Genomic DNA, 22,584 nt, shown 5'->3' with positions numbered 1-22,584 from the left:
CTTTTTCATGAATTTCTCTATCTTTGTGCTCTCTTTGCCAGAATAAGTCTCAAGAAACAATCTTGGTAAGATAAAAGAAGGACTGCGAAAAAGGATCCACATCCAAGATCAAACGCATCTCATATAATGGAAAGCACATAGATTATATTAAAATGATGCAAGAGTCAAGAAGAAAAAGAATTTAGAAACTCTTTCCAACAAAATAATGCAGCTTCGAACAATCCCAGGACTCAAAAGAGAATGAGAAAATATCGAAGATACAAAATATTGAGGCTCTTACTAACAACACCAGATCAATTAACAATTGACATATAGCACAAAAAGCACATTGAAGAGTATGAGTCAATCTCGAGTGAGTCTTCTTGACCTTTCATGACAGAGCAACTCGTTTATCAGCTTGTCCAAATTCATGGATGAGGAACCATTTGGAGCAGTTGCCTCTTCTGCTACTTTTTTCCATTCCATGGACCTGCTCTTCATTTTCTTACCTTCCTCTCCTTCCATCAACTCTCTCACAAGCTTCTCCACATTTTCTCCCTTGACGTTGCTATCAATTTCCATCCCAATTCCCCACTCATTGCATGTATACCTACAGTTGGTATGTTGATCAGCAAATAATGGCCAACAAAGCATAGGCACCCCAGAGGAAATGCTCTCAATTGTGGAACCCCATCCACAATGAGTTATAAAACCTCCAATTGAAGGGTGGCTGAGGACTTCTTCTTGTGGACACCAACTAGCTATGAAGCCCCTCTCTTTAGTCTCTTCCATAAACTCTGGTGGCAAAATAGGCGAGTCCCCAATGACCATATCAGGTCTTATTGCCCATAAAAATGGATGACCACTTTTAGCAAGTCCCATTCCAAATTCATTGAACTGCTGCTTTGAGATGACTGCTATACTGCCAAAGTTCACATAAATTACTGATTTTGGTTCCTTGGAGTCAAGCCATTGCAGACACTCCGACTCTTCTTTCCACAGGTTACATCCAATGGACTTCAGATCATCTTCAGGCACTTGATTGAGAAGCAACTGAAGTGGGCCGATTGGAAAGACACGAGAATGCACAGAGAAAAGAGCATTCAAAACTTCTTGCTCCAAAGCATCAAAAGTATGCAAAATAATCGCAGAAGCTTTAGATGCACTCTCAACTGCTTCCATGGCGTTGTTAAACAACCAACCATTTGGATCCGTACTTCGAGAGATCCTTGGAATATCTCTTAAACGTAGATCCTTCATTCCTGGAATCCCGTCTATGATTCTGTCCGTGAAATCATTTGTTTGAAAGCTCTCGTCTGCAAACACAAGGAACAGTTGGATGCAAATTCGGAGGTAATTTCAATCTTCAAAAACCAAAGGACAATAAAAAGTTGATTTCATATTCATACCATCTAATGGCGCTAGGCCTTTCTCTTTTAATGCACGAAATTGCTTGGAGCACAAGAAGACACATGCAGATATAGTAAAGAACAAGGCAATAGGTATTCCTAGCATTTCAGCAGCACTGATAGCAAATGGCATCATACCATCAGAGACAATACAAGTCACCGGGGGCACACCAGAATATGTTGTGTCATGAAGCTTGGCAAGCAGGTCATTAAATGAAGCCAGTTGGTTTTTCTTAAAAGCTTCAGCAGATGCAAGAGTATCAGAAGGAGGGACGCTATCTGGAATGGTTTCACATCGAAAATCATGCAAGCCATTAAGGGATTCAGGACCTCTAGAATTAAGCAGGAGTCTATGATTGAACTCAGTATTGACAAAGGTTATGTGAAACCCTTTATGGTGAAGTAGTTTGGCTAATTTTAGCATTGATTTTATGTGGCTTTGAAGGTGGAAGGGGATAAAAACTGCATGAGGCTTGTCAGCCATGGCTTACATGCTATGTTTCTTCTGTTTCTTCTGTAGTGTCATATGAATGCTATTATATTAATTTGTTAGGCTGTTGTCTATGGTTAAGGGTAGAATTAATTCAATTTAAAAATTTAATCTATTAAATGAGGTCTAAAGATATTATTTATATTATTGTTTAATACACTCCCTCAAATTAAAACCTTGATTTAATTTTTTAATTAAATAAATAAGAATGATGAGATTTGAACTCATGATCGTATGGTTATCAAAACTCTAATACCATATCCAAGAATCAATTCAACTTAAAATTTTAAAATAAATTTTAAAATATAATTTATATTATTTTTTAAAAAGTAAATAAATTATCCTTTGAATTAGCTTTGAATCCATAGTCAATATCTCTCTGGTGGATATTATATACCGAATCCAAAACCTTACAGACAGTTTTTTTTTTTTGATAATCATCGAGAGTATATTGAGAAGGCCATAAAGCGAATAGCCAAAGAGAAATACAAGCAATATAAAAAAGAAAAAAGAAAAAAGAAAAAAACTGATCTACTACAGCAAACAACAAGAAGACTACCTAAGATTTCTTATTACACCATAATTTGATGCCATCAGAAGATCTTAAGAGGTCATTTCCTGTATAATTAAAGTTTGAATCTTGAGTATGCAACCAAATAGCAACCCGATGAAGGATGGTGGAGAAACAATCAAACAAGTTTATAGTTCCCTCCTCAAAAACAATTTTGTTCCTCAGCAACCATATACCCCAAATAGTACTACTTGAAATTAATCTCCAAGCTGATCTTTGGAATTTGCCATGAACCATTTCGGGCCACTGCAGAAGAAGCAAGTCAATTGTTCTCGGTAAACAACATTGGATACCCCACCAATCCAAAACTTTCATCCAAACACTCCTAGAAAAGTTACAATGTATAAAAAGATGCTCTGAGGTTTCCAAATTTGAGTTGCAAAAGACACATGACGCTTGTGTGGCAGACAAAACAGTTCGTTGATGGAGAAAAGCTCTTGTACTAACTTTGTCCTGTACTGCCAACCAGAGAAACACCTGAACTTTCGGAGGAGCCCCTTTAATCCAAACATTGGCTTCGAAGACTCTATCAGTCGCAGAGGAGGTATTGTCAATTAGGGTGCAACACGATTTAACTGAGAAGCTGCCATCAGAATTGCATGGCCATATAAGTTTGTCATCTTTTCCTTGACGAATTATCGTTGGCTCCAGCATTGAGAGCAAATGATGATATTGTTGCTCTTCATAAGATAAGAGCTTCCTACGCCAAACCAGATTCCATCGCCATTGATCATTCACCCATTGACCCATCTCATTAACCAAACCATTCCGAAAAGTAGAAATTTGGTAAAGCTTAGGGAAAATGCTACGTAAAGCATTTGATCCTATCCACACGTCAGACCAGAAAAGGATGGAGGATCCATCTCCAATCTTGAATTTAATGTTTTCACGCAATAATAAGCCGATGACACTGTTTGGATCCAAGATTGACAAAACGTCTTTCCAAAATGGGGAAATATGACCATGCAATTTTGGGATTCCATTCTCGAAAGTTGGGGAGTAAAGATGGGTTGTTACCTGTTTCCATAAGGCTTGTTCTGGTAAGCTTAGCCTTCATATCCATTTGAAAAGCATGGATATATTTTTTAACATTAAAGAACCCAACCCGAGGCCTCCTTCTTTTCTAGCTTTCACAACAGTACGCCACTGCACCTTGCAGATTTTCTTTTGCTTCGCCACTCCAGACCACAAGAATCTTCGTTGAATAGATGTTAGTATATTACAGACACCTTTGGGCATAAGAAAAGAAGACATATAATATACTAGCAATGAACTCAAGACACTTTTGATTAAGCAGATACGTCCTGCCATACTAAACATACGACCTCTCCACATGCTCAACTTTCGTCTGAAATTCTCAATAATAGGCTTCCATGTAGACAATCTTTTAGGATTGGATCCTAAAGGCATGCCTAGATAAAAACAAGGCAAGAAATCAAATCTGCAAAAGACTGAATGTGCCATACTAGCACAAGTATCTTCCCCAACATTTATGCCAATTAAAGAGCTTTTATGGAAGTTAATGTGCAAACCTGAACAAATAGCGAACCACAACATGATCCTTTTAACTGTTTTGACCATATGAAGATTAGCAGGCATGAAGATCAAAGTGTCGTTTGCATATTGTAGGTGACTGAGGCAAAAGCTGTCTCCAAAAGGGATACCTTTGAAAAAATCATTTGAAGCTGCTCTTTGAAACAAAACAGATAATCCCTCTGCTGCTATTAGAAAAAGGAATGGAGAAAGGGGGTCACCTTGGCGAATCCCACGGCCCATCAAGAATTCCTTAGAAGGAGATCCATTAATCAACACTGATAATTTTGCAGTGGAGATGCAAGTGTTGATCCAATTAATCCATTTTTCACCAAAACCCATATGCCTCATAACCTGCTCTAAATAATCCCACTGCACACTATCGAAAGCTTTGTGAAAATCCACCTTAAAGATAAGGCTCGACACTCTGTGTCTTTTCAAGGAATGAACTGCTTCATTGGCAACCAAAAACCCATCAATTATTTGCCTCCCTGCCAAGAAAGCTGTTTGATTCTCACTAATAAGGTCATGCATAACCACTTTCAGACGGCTAGAAAGAACCTTTGCCATTATCTTGTAAATGCCATGAATCAAACTAAGAGGCCTGAAATCTTTGAAGCCAATTGGGGAAGCTATCTTCGGAATTAGATGAACATAAACATGATTGACTCCTTTTGGAAGCCTACCTGTTTTGAAGAAATTCTTGGCCAGGTCTAATAGATCATCTGCAATAAAATTCCAAGCAAGCCTGTAGAATTTGAAATTGAAACCATCTGGACCCGGACTCTTGCTCCCATCACAATCCCAAACACTCTGCTTTAATTCTTCCAAAGTGATATCTCGCTCCAAGTTAGCTGAAGAAGAAGCCGAGAGTGTTTTAAAACCAACAGGCCCTAAACCAATTCGGAATCTATCAGGACTTCTGAATAAGTTGGAGAAGAAGTTAACTGCCGCATCTTTTATGACCGGTAAACCTTCAACAACAGAACCATTATGAACCACTTTCTTGAGATGGTTTTTAGCCCTCCTGAAGTTAGCAACTAGATGGAAGAAACGCGTGTTGCGATCGCCCAGGCGACACCAAATTTGGCGAGACTTTTGACGCCACATGCTTTCTATATGCAAGTTACATTGCCACTGTTTCTTGATCAATGAATCAAGCGAGTTCTGCTCTACAGTAGATAATTGCCCGTATTCTGATTTCTTTTCTATAGCTGAAATATTGCTTTGGATCAATGACAAAGCAGTCTCCTGATGCCCAAAACCAACCCTGTTCCACTGTCTGAGCCGAGTTGCCATAAAGCTGAGCTTCTTAATGAGCTTGAACTGACCTGAAAATTCATTGCAAGCTTCATCCCATATACCCTTTACGATATCTTTAAAATTTGGATGGTGGAGCCAACAATCCATGAATTTGAAAGGAATCCAACCTTTTTCTGCAGGTGAAACCCCTAGGATTAAAGGGCAATGATCAGAGAACCCTCTTGGAAGCCGTTGAAGAGACAAAAGGGGGAATTGCAAATGACAACAAGGACTAGAAAAAATACGGTCTAGTTTACTCATGGATCCCCCACGAAACCAGGTGCACAAACCCTCTGACATGTTGTACTCGATTAGGTTGCAATCATCAATAAAATGTCTAAAAGCCGTTGAACCCACCTTGTTAATGAAGCCACTGCTTCTGTCACTTCGCAACATAGTTTCATTGAAGTCACCTGCTAAAAACCAAGGACACTCAAAAGCAGCCTTCAGAATACGAAGGTCCTTCCAAAGAAGAAGTCTGTCAGCTTGATTGCAAGGGGCATAAACACCTACCACCGCCCCTGAGAAGCCTGTCAAGACATTCTGCCCAAATAACCCGATCCAACCATGACCATACTCCACTGATGATAAAACCTTACAGACAGTTTATTTTTGGGTTTATCTTATTTATATTAATCTCATTTTTTTAACCCAAACCATATTGTTATTGTAAATTACTTTGTACTCAGTTTTAATGTCAAAGAAACCCGATATTCACTTATTGACAAAAAATCTCCGGTAGGCCCGAAGTTGAACCTGAAGTTTGTACACACCTTGAAGTTTTCTTTCGAAAAGGGCTCATAATTGACGTCCTTTGCCAACAAGTCCAACCTGCATCTGCACTCCTTGACGTGATTTTTTAATATGTGATGTTACAGTAGCTGTTATTATTTGTTGTTTCTCAACATGCTTTTTCAGCATCGTCTCTCCCTTTTTTTTTTTTTTTTTTCACGTGATTCCTCTGTATTGTCATAACTTAGTTATTATATATCCATAACCGACTAAGTAGACATTGTTATGTTATCAAGATTTAATTACTTATGCCTCATCGTTTCATAAATTAAATAAGTGGTCTCTTGAACGGGCACAAATCCCTCGAACGGTCTCTCTTGTCCTTTGGTAATTAAAATTACCACAACAAGTACACCATTATTTAGGAAAAACAATCAACACACAACATTAGCAATGTATGTATGAAATATAACTAAGCAATGCACTGACACTAATGACCTTGGAAGCAATACATTTGTCTTGAGCTTTAATTATCTTTCAATAAAGACACGGTTTTTATTTCATGACAAGAGCACTTCCATCACCAACTTGTCTAGATCGATGGATGATGAACCACTGGGGCCAATTGGCCTATGGATGATATTTAATCGCAGAATACAAGAGATATTAATTGGAAATATATCCACCACAATAACTTTAGGAAACAACAAAGGAATACAGGTGTCTCTCTGTCTTGTCTTGAGCTTCAATTGTTTTCTTGTTATACGTCACAAGTTTGATTTCTTGACAAGAGCACTTCCGTCACCAACTTGTCTAAATTCATGGATGATGAGCCACTTGGACGAGTGGCCTCGAGAGCTAACCTCTTCCACTCCATGGCTTTCTTCTTCATTTTCTTACCTTCTTCTCCTTCCATCAACTCTCTCACTTGTTTTTCCACATTTTCTCTCGTCACATTGCTATCAATCTCCATTCCTATTGCCCACTCATTGCATGTATACCGACAGTTTGTTTGCTGATCACCGAAGGACGGCCAACAAAGCATAGTCACGCCAGAAGAAATGCTCTCAATTGTGGAACCCCAACCACAATGTGTTAGAAAACCTCCAATAGATGGGTGGTTGAGAACTTCCTCTTGTGGACACCAACTACAAATAAAGCCCCTTTCTTTTGTTTCTTCAGTGAATTCTGGTGGCAATATCGCGGAGTCGCCGGTGATCATGTCAGGTCGTATTATCCATAAAAACGGGTGACCACTCTTAGAAAGTCCCATTCCAAATTCAACGAGCTGCTCTTTTGTAGCCACTGCTACGCTACCAAAATTCACATAAATTACTGAGTTGGGTTTCTTGGAATCAAGCCATTGGAGACACTCAACTTCTTCTTTCCATAGGTTACAATCAATAGAATCTAGATCATCTTCTTGAATTTGATTGAGAAGTAATTGAAGTGGACCGATTGTGTAGACACGAGGAAACATAGAGTAAAGGGAAGTCAGGACTTCTTGCTCCAAAGAATCGAAAGTATGGAAAATGACTGCAGAACCTGAAGGAGATCTCCCAACAGATTCCATGGAGAAGTTAAACAGACAGTCATTTGGATCTGTTGTGCGCATAAAACTCGGAAGATCCCTCAATCGTATATCTTTCATTCCTGGAATCCAGTCTACTGTTGAATATTAAACTCAATCTAGATGGTCAAGGAAGGCAACCACCAGCCGCCACCAACCAGCCGCCAGCCACCAGCCGCAGCCGCCAGCCACCTTCACACCACCGTCCACAGCCGCCTTCACACTTAAAGGTTGAATTTTCTTGTTTTGAATTCGTGTATAAATAGCAAGCTAAGCTTATGCTATTATGTGTGGGAGAGTAGAGAGAATAGAGAGAAACACTAGAGAGAAAGAGAGGGTGTGTATTGTTAAGCTTGTTGTATTTATTTTTGCTCCTGTAAGCTTGTGTTCATGAAATAAAACTTTGTGTTTTATCCCCTCTGAGTGTTTCAAAGCCACCACCAGTGGTTCCTCCCACCAACATCTACTACTCTGTCTAGATAGCCATCTGTTAAAAAGCTCGCGTCTGCAATTAAAATTTGAATGCATGAGTAATTTTGTAAACGATAGGGTTAATTTGTGAACAACATGCTTGTATATAAGTAAAATGACTCGAGATAAATTGAAAGAGAGCAAAAGTCAATAGTTTGTGATGAAAGGTTGTGCTGAAAGAGGCAGTAATGATGCGACGAGCACCATCTCTACCAACTTTGCCATGGTATTTCGAAATATAGTCACCGTGCTAAGATCTTACAACCAATAAAAAGGAAAAACAAAGGATACAATTATGTGGGCTAAAAAGGGAACATGGAAATACTCATAATTATGTGTACATGGATGAACATGTACTCGAGCATATTACAAAGAATTTATATTAAAAAAAAAAGAACATAGTTAATTGGTCAAGAGAAACTTGAATTCCTTGTCCATACCTTTTAGTGGTGCAAGACCTTTTTCTTTGAGTGCTTGAAATTGTTTAAACCCCATGAAGCTGCAAGCAGAGATAGTAAAGAACAACGCAATAGGAATTTCGCGCTTCGCTGCAGCATCAATAGCGACTGGCATGAAACCATCAGAGACGATGCAAGTCACCGGGGGAACATCAGGTGATGCTGTGTCATTCAGCTTGTCTAGCAGGTCATTAAATGGCGCCAACAAGTTCTTCCTGGCAGCTTCACAAAGTCCAGGCAAATCTTGGGTGGCATTCTCATCCGAGGGAGGGAGGCCATCAGGAATGGATTCGAACTGAAAGTCGGGCAAACCTTTCAGGGAATCAGATCCTCTAGATTTAAGTAAGCGTTTATGGTTAAACTCAGTATTGACAAAGGTAATGTGAAAACCTTTGTAATGTAGTAGTTGAAAGTAAGGAAGGAAATTTGGTAATTGTAAAATCTTTATTAAAATCTTACGTTTACACTGTTGTAGTATATATACAAAAAAAAAAGAATTTGTAACGTTCTAGGTTCCTATTATAATTAGGAAATTTACAACTGTAGAATAAATCAATTCCTAGAATCTCTCCAATGACAGTAAATGCTAACACTCCCCCTCAAGTTGGTGCAAAGATATCTTCGATGCCCAACTTGTCAAGTGAATTCTGAAAAATTTTGCTGGAGACGGCCTTTGTAAGGATATCTGCGAGCTGGTTTTCTGACCTCACGAATGGAAAATTAATCACCCCTTCTTCGAGATTTTGTTTGATGAAATGCCTGTCTATCTCGATATGTTTTGTGCGGTCATGTTGAACTGGGTTGTGAGATATTTCGATGGCAGCTTTATTATCGCAGTATAGGTTCATCTTTGATTCTGGACTGAACCCAATTTCGGACAATAACCTCTTGAGCCATAATAATTCGCATAGTCCCTTTGCCATTCCTCGAAACTCGGCTTCTGCACTTGACAAGGCAACTACCTTTTGTTTCTTGCTCCTCCATGTGACTAAGTTGCCGCCAACAAATGTGAAGTATCCCGACGTAGATTTTCTATCCGATATGCTTCCTGCCCAGTCAGCATCTGTGTATCCTTCAACCGCTAGATGACCATTTTTAGAAAATAAGAGGCCTCTTCCAGGAGCTGATTTTAAGTAACGTAGTATTCTAATTACAGCATCCATGTGTTCTTCATTCGGACAATGCATAAATTTGCTGACTATGCTTACTGCATAACAAATATCAGGGCGAGTATGTGACAAATAAATTAATTTTCCCACCAGCCGTTGATACCTTTCCTTATTAGTTGAAGCCCTTTCCGTAGAGTCCCCAAATTTCTGATTTTGAATCATGGGGGTGTCGGCCGGTTTGCAGTCAAGCATTCCTACTTCGGTTAGTAGGTCTAGCACATATTTCCTTTGTGAAAGAAATATGCCTCGGTTTGATCTAGCCACTTCAATCCCAAGGAAATACTTTAGTCCTCCTAAGTTCTTCATCTCGAATTCGGTAGCCAATTGTTCCTGTAGTTTCAAGATTTCTTCTGTATCGTCTCCAGTAATGATCATGTCATCCACATAGATTATCAATGCAGTCACCTTTCCCTGTCGTTGTTTTAGAAATAGAGTATGATCCGAGTTGCTTTGTTGAAAGCCATATTTCTTCATTGCCATACTGAATCTCCCAAACCACGCGCGAGGTGATTGCTTTAGCCCATATAATGCCTTCTGTAGTTTGCAAACAATTCCAGTATTTGGGGATGAGGTATATCCAGGTGGGATGTCCATATACACCTCTTCTTCCAGGTCTCCATGCAAGAAAGCATTTTTTACATCAAATTGGTGTAGCGGCCAATCTAGATTTGCTGCTAGTGATAACAGCACTCGAATAGTGTTTAACTTTGCTACCGGAGAAAAAGTCTCCTGATAGTCCACTCTATATGTCTGAGTATATCCTTTTGCTACCAGTCTTGCTTTAAACCGCTCAATGGTTCCATCCGCTTTGTGTTTGATAGAGAAGACCCATCTACACCCAACTGTTTTCTTCCCCTTCGGCAGTGGAATAAGTGCCCATGTTTTATTTTTCATCAGTGCTTCCATCTCCTCTTCTACTGCTCGTGCCCACTTAGGATCGGTCAAGGCTTCCTGAATTTCATGCGGGATATGATGAGCTGACAGCTTATTGGTAAAGTCTCTAAGTGGTTTGGTCAGCATTTGAGTTGTTACATGGTTGGAGATGGGATACTTCGATTGTTTTCCCTCTGTGCTAGGGGAGTATCTAGCTGGAGGCTTTCCCCTATTTTTCCTGGCAGGTAATTTGTAACCAATAGGAGTATTCAAAACAGGATTGGAGGATGGAGCAAGAGAGTTTACCTCATGGATATTCTCTGGCGAGGAATGATCATCGTCGAGTACAAAGAGTAGAGGGGTCTGACTACTAGATGTGTGTTCAGTTTCACTTTCCATTTCAGCTTCTTTATCCCCGGTGTCGACTGCCAAGTCTGCAATTAAGTCCTCCTCTCCCATGTCCACAGATACACCCATCTCTTCCTCAACCGTGGCTGCCCTTTTTGTTTCCATGTCTTCTGATGGAGTACCCGTGGCATCATCGTCATCTTCCCTTTCCACGTTGATGACTGCCCGTATGTCCCTCTCTTCGTCTGCATGTATAGGCAGTATGCCCATCTCTTCGTTTCCTGCATTGCCCGTTCCATCATCCGCGGGTAGTGCAGGTATTGGTTCTATATTTGGGCAGCTCCACCACTTCTCTTCTTCCGTCCATGTCTCCCCCTGAAGCTGAGAAGTGGACACTGGAGAATAATAATTTTCAGCTTCTGAGAAGGTTACATCCATTGTGATGTATGTGCGTTTAGTTACTGGATTGTAGCAACAATAGCCCTTCTTTGATGCGCCATATCCCAGAAAAATGCACCGATCAGCACATGCATCCAGCTTGTTTCGTTGGTTCTTGTGAAGATGAACAAACGCTACACATCCAAATACACGTGGGGGCAACATTAGTATAGATGGTAGTGTAGTATGAGTGGCCAAGACTTGCAGCGGAGTCTTAAATTCTAAGACTTTAGAAGGCATCCGGTTCATTAGGTGCACAGCCGTGACCACAGCTTTATCCCAGTATCTATGGGGAACGTTTGCTCCAATTAGTAGTGCACGAGCAGTTTCTAAAATGTGTCTGTTTTTCTGTTCAGCTACACCATTTTGCTGTGGTGTTTGACTGCAAGAAAATTCATGTAGGAGACCAGCATTGTGGAAGTATTTCACAAAGTCTTGATTGATATATTCCCCTCCATTATCCGACCTCAAAATTCTGATTTTTGCTGAGAATTGGTTCTGTATCATAGCATGAAACGCACAAAATACACCAAAGACTTCATTCTTATTTTTGAGCAAATATATCCACGTCATCCGGGTGCAATCATCTATAAAAGTCACAAACCATCGAACACCATGAACCGTGGTGATCGGGGATGGTCCCCAAACATCCGAATGGATTAATGCAAAAGGAATATCACTTTTATTATAGCTAACCGGAAATGATACACGGTGGCTTTTTGCAAAAATGCATGTATCACATTTGAGGTCTAAATGTTTTTGACTAGAAAATAAATCTGGAAATAATTGCCTCATATAGCCGAATGACGGGTGCCCCAAACGAGCATGCCATAGCCGAATATGTTTTTCTTGTGCAGTGGTTGAGTTCTTCACCATATTGATTTTTCCGATACTGAACTCATCTATGTAGTATAACCCCTCTCTCTTAGTACCACGCCCAATGATCTTCTTCGTGAGAATATCCTGAAAAAGGCAAAAATGTGGATACATTAAAACAATGCAATTTAGGTCTTCAGTAGCTTGTCCCACAGATATTAATTTTGTTGTAAGAGAAGGAACTAAAAGAGTATTAGTTAAGGATATTGATGGTGATAATTGTACTGTTCCAGCCCCTGTTACTGGATACAAGACCCCATTAGCATTTGAAATATTGTTCCTTCTTGGCGTTATGTATTCATCAAGGTCGTCTGGATTGTAGGTCATATGGTCTGTTGCACCAGAGTCTACAATCCAGTCATCATCCTTTTGTTTCGTAGAAACTACCAAAGCACTGCTGGTATAACAACAGCCTTTACCTTGATCACTGCCATTACTAGTCGTCTCTGCCTTTGTCTCTACACAGGGAATGAGAGAAAGAGTAGGTTCTGCATGTGCTATTGCTGTCCGTTCAACTCCTCCATGTGCTATTGCTGCCCGTCCAACTCCTCCATTAGCTTCCTGTGATTTCTTTGCTTTAAATTCATTCCACCATTCCAGATAACCATGTAGCTTGAAGCACGTTTCCCGTGTGTGTTTGGCATTACCACAATGGGAGCAGCCAAGTCCTCCAGACAGATTTTTGCTTCCCCCCGTTGCTGCATATCCGGGTGCTCTTTTGGTCATGCGCAGCATTTGATTTTGTTTCCCACTCTTCGTTGCCATAACTGAAGCAGTAGGGCCACCATTTGTTTCAAGCATTACAGACTGCCTAATGTCCTCTCTTCGAACATATGTGTAGGCCTGCTCAACAGATGGAAAAGGTTGTAATTGTAGAACATCACTTCTGATTTTATCTAGCCGATCGTCCAGTCCATCAAGGAACACATACACCCGATCCTCTTGAAGCAGGGTGTTGTGTCTCTGTACATCAATTGCACACTCCATTGGGTTTGGTCGCCGGTAATCAATTTCCCTCCATAAGCCCTGAAGACAATTGTAATATCCCTCAATAGATTCCCCATTTTGTTTCATTCGAGTGACCCTTCTCTTCAAATCGTATACCTGCGATTTATCATTCCCATCAAAATAAGTTGTGGCAATTGATTCCCATACCTGTTTTGCTGTTGGAAATCGGATAAAGTTGCCGACTAGAGAAGGGTCCATTGAATTAATCAGCCAACCCTTTACAATAGAGTTTTCTGTCCTCCATCTTCTGAATGTTGGATCATTCAATTCTGGTTGCGGAAGATCACCATTGATATATCCCAGTTTGTCTTTTCCTGAGATATACATCTCGACAATCTGAGACCATAGAGCATAATTAGTTCCATTGAGTTTGATAGCAATCGGTGCAGCAGTATCATATGTTACTGCAGGGGTCTGGTTCAGGTTTTGTCTCAAAGCCTGGGTCATTCTCGTAGTCAAATCTTCAAGGATAGCCTCTGTTCCTTGTTGATTTTGTTCTACTAAATCGGTAGGGGCTGCCATCGTATCTACTAAATCAGTAGGAATTTCCATCAAGTTTCTACGCTAACAGGGAGAGATAGTTTGTTCTGGGTGGCGGCTGCCTCTTTGTTTCACAACTCAAAGGAAAAAAAGGTTAAAAAATTTAGGGTATTTGCTCTGATACCATGAAAGTAAGGAAGGAAATTTGGTAATTGTAAAATCTTTATTAAAATCTTACGTTTACACTGTTGTAGTATATATACAAAAAAAAAAGAATTTGTAACGTTCTAGGTTCCTATTATAATTAGGAAATTTACAACTGTAGAATAAATCAATTCCTAGAATCTCTCCAATGACAGTAAATGCTAACAGTAGTTTTGCTAGTTTAAGCATTGACTTTATGTGGCTTTGAGCTGGGGCAGGGAGACATACTGCATGAGGCTTATGATCAGCTAAAATTTTACAAGTCATGCCTCGAGCTCGCTCTTTCTTTCTCTATTTCCTCTGCTACTTGAGTTTCTGTTATTCTATGTTAAATTGAACACACCCATCACCGACTTATATCTATCAATTTTGAAGGATAAAACACTGCTAAATTAAACATGGTTGACAAGGGATTGTTTTATTTATTCTTGATATCGCATGGATTAATTAATTTTTCTTATAAAATTTCGTGATTGAGTTATAATTAACCCTCAATCTGTGGAACTTTTAATAGTGACCAGTATTGCAACAGATGTTCTCTTAATTTTGGAGTCATTGTCTGATCTTTAATCTTGTCAAATTAATGCAAAGAAATCTGAAACACACATGTTTTGTTTATTCCAATCCTTAAATTATTTTCTCCTCATGAGCCAAAATATGCGGACAATAAGCCAAACTTGGCGGAAGAATCAAAAGCAAACAGATGAAGACAACTTATAGAAACAAAAACCAGAGACAAATTAATAATTTATTAAACCTTTGGCTTTACAGTGTTACAGTAGCCAGCCTTAATATTTAGCAATAATTTATATTAGAAAAGCCTAGGATATCGTATACAATATTATTGAACAACGTATCGATACTACTCGCCTTGAAAACAACACTTTGTTTATATGAAACCTTTTTTTTATTCCATCATGAAAGGACTTCCGTCACCAACGTGTCTACATTCATGGATGATGAACAACCGGGGCAAATAGGCCAATGGAAGATATTTAATAAGTGTTTGGGGGGATGCGGTTAAATTATGTTTTTTTTTTTTAATTTTAGAAAAAGTTATTGAAAATTATTTTTTTATATTTTTAAATCATTTTAATGTATTGATGTTAAAGATAATTTTTTCAAAATAAAAAAAAATTATTTTGATACATTTCTAAACAAAAAATATTTTGAAGTGCAACTGTTACCATACCCCTAAACACAAGATGGTGTTTGTCAGTGTAGTCATATTATTTTTTAAAGTTTTTTTGTTTGAAAATATATTAAAATAATATATTTTTTTATTTTTTTAAAATATTTTAATATCATCAAATCAAAATAATCTAAAGCGGTGGGATTGACATAATTGCAAACATGCACACTGTGGTCTAACCCCTTTTTTATATATTTTAATTTTAAATTATTATTTTTTAATATTTTTAAACTGTTTCTATATGTTGATATTAAAAATAAATTTTAAAAAATAAAAAAAATATTATTTTAATGTATTTTTAAATAAAAAATATTTTAAAAAATAATCTTTACTATTTCCAAACAAGCCCGTTTAGAAATGCGGTAGCTTTTACTTTCACGTGTTTTTTAAAAGTGTATATACCTTGAAAAGAATATCAAATTGTTATTTTTTTTGTGTTTTTTATAATTTTATTGTGTTAATATTAAAATAATAAAAAAATTATTTTAATATATTTTCAAATAAAAAATTCTTTAAAAACCATAAAGAGTAGATCCATGCAAGTTGTCTTTATGAATTATTAAAATGATTGTGTCTGCTGTTTATCCATGTTATTAGCTGTTATGTGTGGCATGATAACTACACAATTGCTCTGGACAGAAGGCAATTCCTTCTCCAATTCCTTAAAAAAAAAAAAACATAAACAATACTATAATTTGAGGGCAATAAAATATCAAATGTCAATTCTTTTTTTTTAATCAAATGCCATAAAGTATACGTATGTCGTTTCATCCAACCTTACAGCTTAAGGGAGATTATAATTTTTGTTATGTTATAAATTAAAATAAGTAAATAGAGAATTCAAATGTATAGTTAAATCCCAAAAATATTACCTTCCATGCAGGGTGCCACTAGCAAAATAGGGCTTGCGTTTAGCCAGCGTCACCGCCCTATAAACAAAAGGGCTTTTCCCTTTTTAATCAAGTGATCGATTGCGTGTAGCCATAAATTAGCCAGCAGTTTTACAGCTTCCAAGCTGGCGCTGTCTCCAAGACTCTCCATCTCCAACATCAGTGTTGTTGCTTCACGAAACTCACGTATCTTCTCAGACTTAACCCTGTTCCATCGATTCAGACTATCCATATAACTTAGTTATTATATATATATATATATATATATAACCGACTAAGTAGACATTGTTATGTTATCAAGATTTAATTACTTATGCCTCATCGTTTCATAAATTAAATAAGTGGTCTCTTGAACGGGCACAAATCCCTCGAACGGTCTCTCTTGTCCTTTGGTAATTAAAATTACTACAACAAGTACACCATTATTTAGGAAAAACAATCAACACAAAACATTGTTTGTTTTCGGAATTATATTTTTTATTGTATTGATTGAATATGAATGATACAATTTATAGGATATAAACCTATATCAAAACAAGAAACTAAATATACAAGGAAATTTAGAAACTAATTACATAATCCATTTTCCTAATTCAAGAAACAAATATAGAATCATACACCTACACCATCCCTAATTAGACGAGATAAAATCTCAACACTTCTCCTCAAATTGATGCATAGATGTTACACATGTCTAACTTGTCTAAAAGCTTTGAAAACACTTGATTTGAGACTGTTTTTGTGAGAATGTCAGCCAATTGATCCTCAGATTGAATCTTAAGCAACTCCACAATTTAAAATAACTAGAAGTAGATCACCTATCATCTATAGCTCCAGCCTAGTCAACATCAATATATGTATTTATGCTGTGGTAATATACACTCTTAGTGAACAAAATCCCCCTTCCTTCCTGTAGCAACCTTCAGAAACCTCAAAATTCGCATAACTGCATTCATATGTTGTTTTTCAAGATTATACATAAACAATACTCAATGCGTAAACTTTGTAAACATGTCAAAAGTATTCTTCTACCTCAGTGAATTTCAGTACAACTACTACACACAAGATGTAGCACTCTTCCCCTTTCCAACCTTGCTTAATTCATCAAAAGCTAATTTCTGTCTATCATCTCGGTTTGGAAAAATAACTAAAAAACTCTGCTAAATGAGTTCTATGTAGCACATGTATGCATTGAGGAGGTCAAATGAGGAAGGCCAAGATTCTCTATGAACTGCCTCAGAGAGTATGAACTGAACATGCATTTTCTGTTAGATGAGTTTTGGTTTCTAAACCTGAAACTGCCATCATAAGCATTTGCTGGTCTAACATTAACTTTGAGATGAGCAACAATAATCAAATGCTTCCCTTGAGCAGGTCAGGCCCAAGGTAGGGAAGTTGGGATGAGCTCTTGTCATTATATCACATTATTCGTCTAGGATAGTGCTCTCTATATTCTCTGCTAATATTGTTTATAATCATCTTGCCTCTGGTATCTTTTCCAACCTGTTTATGGGATGCTTTCTAATTTTTTTTGTTGGATTGTGAATTTGTTGTCCACCTACACAGTTGAACCGAGTTGTAACTGGACCCAGGAATCCAGGAGTTATTGGTGACAGAGGATCTGGATCCTTTTCGAGGGAAAGTGAGTTCTGTTGAATATTAAACTCAATCTAGATGGTCAAGGAAGGCAACCACCAGCTGCCACTGACCAGCCGCCAGCCACCAGCCGCCAGCCACCAGCCGCAACCGCCAGCCGCCTTCACACCACCGTCCACAGCCGCCTTCACACTTGAAGGTTGAATTATCTTGTTTTGAATTCGTGTATAAATAGCAAGCTGAACTTATGCTATTAGGTGTGGGAGAGTAGAGAGAATAGAGAGAAACACTAGAGAGAAAGAGAGGGTGTGTATTGTTAAGCTTGTTGTATTTATTTTTGCTTCTATAAGCTTGTGTTCTTGAAATAAAACTTTGTGTTTTATCCCCTCTGAGTGTTTCAAAGCCACCACCAGTGGTTCCTCCCACCAACAATTGGTATCAGAGCCCCGTTCGTCAGAAAACAGAGGTATTTTCAGAGATAGCCGAATTTTCAAAGTTGTCCAAAACAAGTTTTGATCATTCCACCGTGTAGAGCTCATCCATACGAACTCACTGCCGCAAAAATCAGCTCCATCGGACACCGGGGTGAGCCACACGCGCCTCCTGAAGATCCGGTGACTGTAGCCCAGTCGCACCCACGCGCGCCAGAGGAAGAAGACGAGTGACGTCCACGCGCGCCATATTTGAGCCGTTTAAGCCGCGCCGAGCCGAGCCTCAAGCCAAGCCTCCAGCCGAGCCGAAGAATATTCCCGAGAATATTCCCTTGTGGAGCCGAGCCGTTCTCCGCGCCGCATCCAAGCCGCGCCGAGCCGATAGAATATTCCACAGAATATTCCCGGTTCAACCCAGCGAACCGCCCGACGCCCAGAATTGGTTTTGGACAGGTTCACCCATTTTCGGACCCGATTTCTACAAAGTCAGACCGGTTCCCGACTATTTCGACCATTCCGGATCGATCTACAGTGTCCGTTTTGCCAAATTCAACTCCCAGAAGGAGATATAGTCATTAAAAGAGCAAAATGACTACAGAAAGTACACAAACACTCATCCCGAAGCTGACCAAAGACAACTATGATAGTTGGTGCATCAGATTAAAGGCATTCCTTGGTTCACAAGAGTGTTTGGAGATTGTACACTATGGTTATGATGAACCAGAGTCCAAAGAAGAAGAAGATGCTTTACAAGAGGCACAAAAGCAAGCCCTGAAAGTCAACAGAAAGAAGGACAACAAAGCAAAGACCATCATCTACCAAGGTCTTGATGAAGATACATTCGAGATCATAGCTTCCGCTGAAACATCACATGACATATGGGAGGCTCTCCAACAAAAGTACAAAGGTGCTGACAGAATCAAAAAGATTCGTCTTCAATCTTTGCGAGGTGAATTTGAATTATTGTAGATGAAGTCCTCGGAGTCTATTTCTGATTATCACACAAGAATTATGGTGATAGTCAATCAGATGAGGAGAAATGGAGAAGCCATCGTCGATTCTCGAATTACTGAGAAAATTTTGAGATCCCTAGATCTAAAATTTGATTTTGTTGTTGTCGCTATTGAAGAGTCCAAGGAAGTGGACAAGTTGACAGTTGATGAGCTTATGAGTTCTTTGCAAGCTCATGAGCAGAAGATTGTAAAGCGAAATGGAGATAAGGCCATCGAGCATGCCTTACAAGCAAAGCTGTCTCTCAAGGACAGATATGAGCAAGGGGAGACTTCAATAAGTGGATATACCACTCAAGCAGGAAGTCAACAATCCATAGGAGGATTCCAGAGATTCCAAGGAAGAGGTTCTTGGAATACAAGCTTCAGAGGAAGAGGTGGCAGAAATACCACCAGAGGAGGCCAAAGACAACAAGCATTCACTCCTAGAGGAAGAGGAGGCGGTTACAATAACCGTGATAAGAGAAATATCCAGTGTTATAGGTGCAATCAATTTGGGCACTATAGCACTGAATGTCAAAGGAAAGCTCCGTTGGAGATACGTGAGCAAGCCAACTATGCAGAGAAGGATGACAGAGAAGAAGCTGCATTTCTTGTCCAACAAGAACTTGGCGAGAAACAAGAAAATATATGGTATCTAGATACTGGAGCCAGCAATCACATGTGCGGCTACCGAGAGTTATTTGGTGATCTAGATGAGACCAAGCAAGGTCTAGTTACTTTTGGAGATACCACAAAGGTTCCATTCAAAGGTAAAGGCAGCATCCCAATCAAGATGAAGAACGGCGATTCCAGCCACATCGCCAATGTCTATTATGTCCCAGCCATAAAGCAGAACCTGATCAGCTTAGGTCAACTTATGGAGAGAGGTTATACTTTTTACTTGAAGAATTGTCATCTGACAATTAGAGACAACAATGAGAGATTAATGGCCTATGTGAAAATGTCCAAGAATAGGATGTTTCCTTTGAACATCCAGTATGATGCAGCAAGGTGTTTGAGTGCCATCACCAACAGTGAAGAATGGCTTTGGCACCTGAGGCTTGGACATCTGAATTTCACGAGCTTGAAGATGCTAGCAAGCAAGAAGATGGTCAAAGGTTTGCCCCACATTGATCATCCAGATGAAGTCTGTGAGAGTTGTGTCCTCAGCAAACATCACAGATCCAGTTTTGCCAAAGAAGTCAACTGGAGAGCAAAGAGGCCACTGGAGTTAGTGCACACAGATGTGTGTGGCCCAATAACGCCTATGTCGACTGGACAAAATAGGTACTTCCTCACGTTTATTGATGATTTTAGCAGAAAGACGTGGATATACTTTCTGAAGAGGAAGTCAGAAGTATTCAATTGTTTTAAAGATTTTAAAGCAATTGTGGAGAAGCAAAGTGGCTACATGATCAGAACCGTGAGATCTGATCAAGGTGGAGAATATACAGCAAATGACTTTGAAGCCTATTGTACACAACAAGGCATCAGACATCAGACAACACCTGCGTATACACCACAGCTGAATGGTGTAGCTGAAAGGAAGAATCACACGATTCTTGACATGGCAAGAAGTCTGCTCAAAGCAAAGAAGTTGCCCAAGCAATACTGGGCTGAAGCTGTATCATGTGCAGTGTATCTACTGAATCGCTGCCCAACCAGAAGTTTGCAAGGAGTCACTCCAGAAGAAGCATGGAGTGGTCACAAACCAAGTGTTACTCATCTACGAGTCTTTGGTTGTGTGGCATATGCAAAGATCCCAGATGCAAGAAGGAGAAAGCTCGATGATAAAAGTGAGAAATGCATCTTTGTCGGATATGGTGAAAGAAGGATGGGATACAAGCTGTATAATCCCATCACGAAGAAGGTGATTATGAGTAGAGATGTTATCTTTGAAGAAGATAAATCTTGGGAATGGAATGATGATAAAGAAGCAGTCAAATGGATCAACATTGATTTGATCCTTGAAGGTGAAAAAGTACCAACAGTACTTGTCGAAGAACCGATTGTGCTAGCAGCTGAACCACAAAGTCCAGTGATTATGCCAGCAGCTGAACCACAAAGTCCGGTACACAGATTCCCTGTATTCAACAGGAGGAACACACCAGGAGCATCATCATCAACACCAGCAGCAACATCCTCATCGTCAGAAGGACCAAGAAGGATGAGAAATCTTGACGAGTTGTACGATGCCACGCAAGTCATCGAAGATACAACTCTATTTTGTTTCTTTGCAGATAATGACCCACTTAGCTTCAACAAAGCTATCACAGAAGAGAAGATAGAAGCAATGGATGAAGAAATGCATGTCATTGAAAAGAATGATACCTGGAAGCTGACTTATCTACCAGAAAACAAAAAAGCAATAGGTGTCAAATGGGTCTACAAGACAAAGAAAAATGCAAAAGGAGAAGTGCAAAGATACAAAGCAAGATTAGTGGCTAAAGGCTACAAACAGAGAGAAGGCATTGACTATGGAGAAGTATTTGCTCCAGTAGCCTGGCTAGAGACAATCAGACTGATGATCTCACTAGCTGCACAACATAGATGGAAGATCTATCAACTCGATGTGAAGTCAGCATTTCTGAATGGCTTCCTAGAAGAAGAGATCTATGTTGAACAACCACTTGGATACATTGATGCTAAAAATGAAGGCAAAGTATACAAGTTGAAGAAAGCTCTCTACGGTTTGAAACAAGCTCCGCGTGCTTGGAATACCAGAATTGACAGGTATTTTCAAGATAATGGATTTGAGAAATGTCCATATGAACACGCCATATATGTGAAGAAAGGAGCAGATGGCAGCATCTTATTTGCGTGCCTGTATGTTGATGATTTGATATTCACCGGCAACAACCCTACCATGTTTGAAGACTTCAAACGAAGCATGGTACAGGAGTTTGAGATGACTGACATTGGTTTAATGTCACATTTTCTTGGCTTGGAAGTAACACAGAAAGAAGAAGGGATTTTTGTATCCCAAAGCGGTTACGCCAAAGATATTCTTTAAAGGTTCAAGATGGAAAGCTGCAATCCGGTATCAACTCCAGTTGAGAATGGAGTGGAATTGAGGAAGAGTAAGGTTGGAAATGTCGATCCAACTTACTTCAAAAGCTTAGTAGGAAGCTTAAGGTACTTGACATGTACCAGACCGGATATACTCTACGGGGTCGGACTCGTAAGCAGATATATGGAGACACCAGACCAGTCTCATTTGAATGCAGCCAAGAGAATTCTTCGCTACATCAAAGGCACAATGAATGAAGGTATGTTTTATACCTCAAGTAAAGACTTTAATCTTGTAGGCTACTCGGATAGTGATTGGGGTAGAGATCTGGATGAAAGGAAAAGCACAACAGGGTTTGTCTTTTTCATGGGAGACACATCTTTCACATGGTCATCCAAGAAGCAATCGATTGTCACATTATCAAGCTGTGAAGCTGAGTATGTTGCTGCTAACTCAGCCGTATGCCATTCAATATGGTTAAGGAATATGCTGAAGTTTTTAGAATTTCCTCAAGAAAATCCTACGGAGATTTATATAGACAATCGATCAGCAATCGCATTGG

The 22,584-nt window shown here is 39.2% G+C and overlaps 2 protein-coding genes across 2 annotated transcripts; both read right to left on the bottom strand.

Annotated features, from left to right (window-relative positions):
* Positions 1 to 124: 124 nt before the first annotated feature.
* On the bottom strand, positions 125 to 1,872 carry LOC133676602 (7-deoxyloganetin glucosyltransferase-like). The gene is made up of 2 exons (XM_062098300.1): positions 1,389 to 1,872; positions 125 to 1,295 (listed from the first exon to the last, which is right to left on the bottom strand). The coding sequence occupies exons 1-2, from the start codon at positions 1,870 to 1,872 to the stop codon at positions 343 to 345; spliced, it is 1,437 nt and encodes a 478-aa protein (XP_061954284.1). The 3' UTR covers positions 125 to 342.
* Positions 1,873 to 6,507: 4,635 nt separating this feature from the next.
* LOC133677091 (7-deoxyloganetin glucosyltransferase-like) lies at positions 6,508 to 14,254 on the bottom strand. Its single transcript, XM_062098926.1, has 4 exons — positions 14,075 to 14,254; positions 8,498 to 8,913; positions 8,044 to 8,091; positions 6,508 to 7,684 (listed from the first exon to the last, which is right to left on the bottom strand). Exons 1-4 carry the CDS (start codon positions 14,176 to 14,178, stop codon positions 6,777 to 6,779), a joined length of 1,476 nt encoding a protein of 491 aa, XP_061954910.1. The 5' UTR covers positions 14,179 to 14,254; the 3' UTR covers positions 6,508 to 6,776.
* Between the last annotated feature and the right edge of the window lie 8,330 nt (positions 14,255 to 22,584).

The sequence above is a fragment of the Populus nigra genome, chromosome 17 (genome assembly GCF_951802175.1).
Source record: "Populus nigra chromosome 17, ddPopNigr1.1, whole genome shotgun sequence".
In the NCBI taxonomy this organism is placed as follows: domain Eukaryota; kingdom Viridiplantae; phylum Streptophyta; class Magnoliopsida; order Malpighiales; family Salicaceae; genus Populus; species Populus nigra.
Note: the sequence above shows the minus strand (reverse complement) of the source record. Positions and strands in the feature narration are given on the sequence as shown.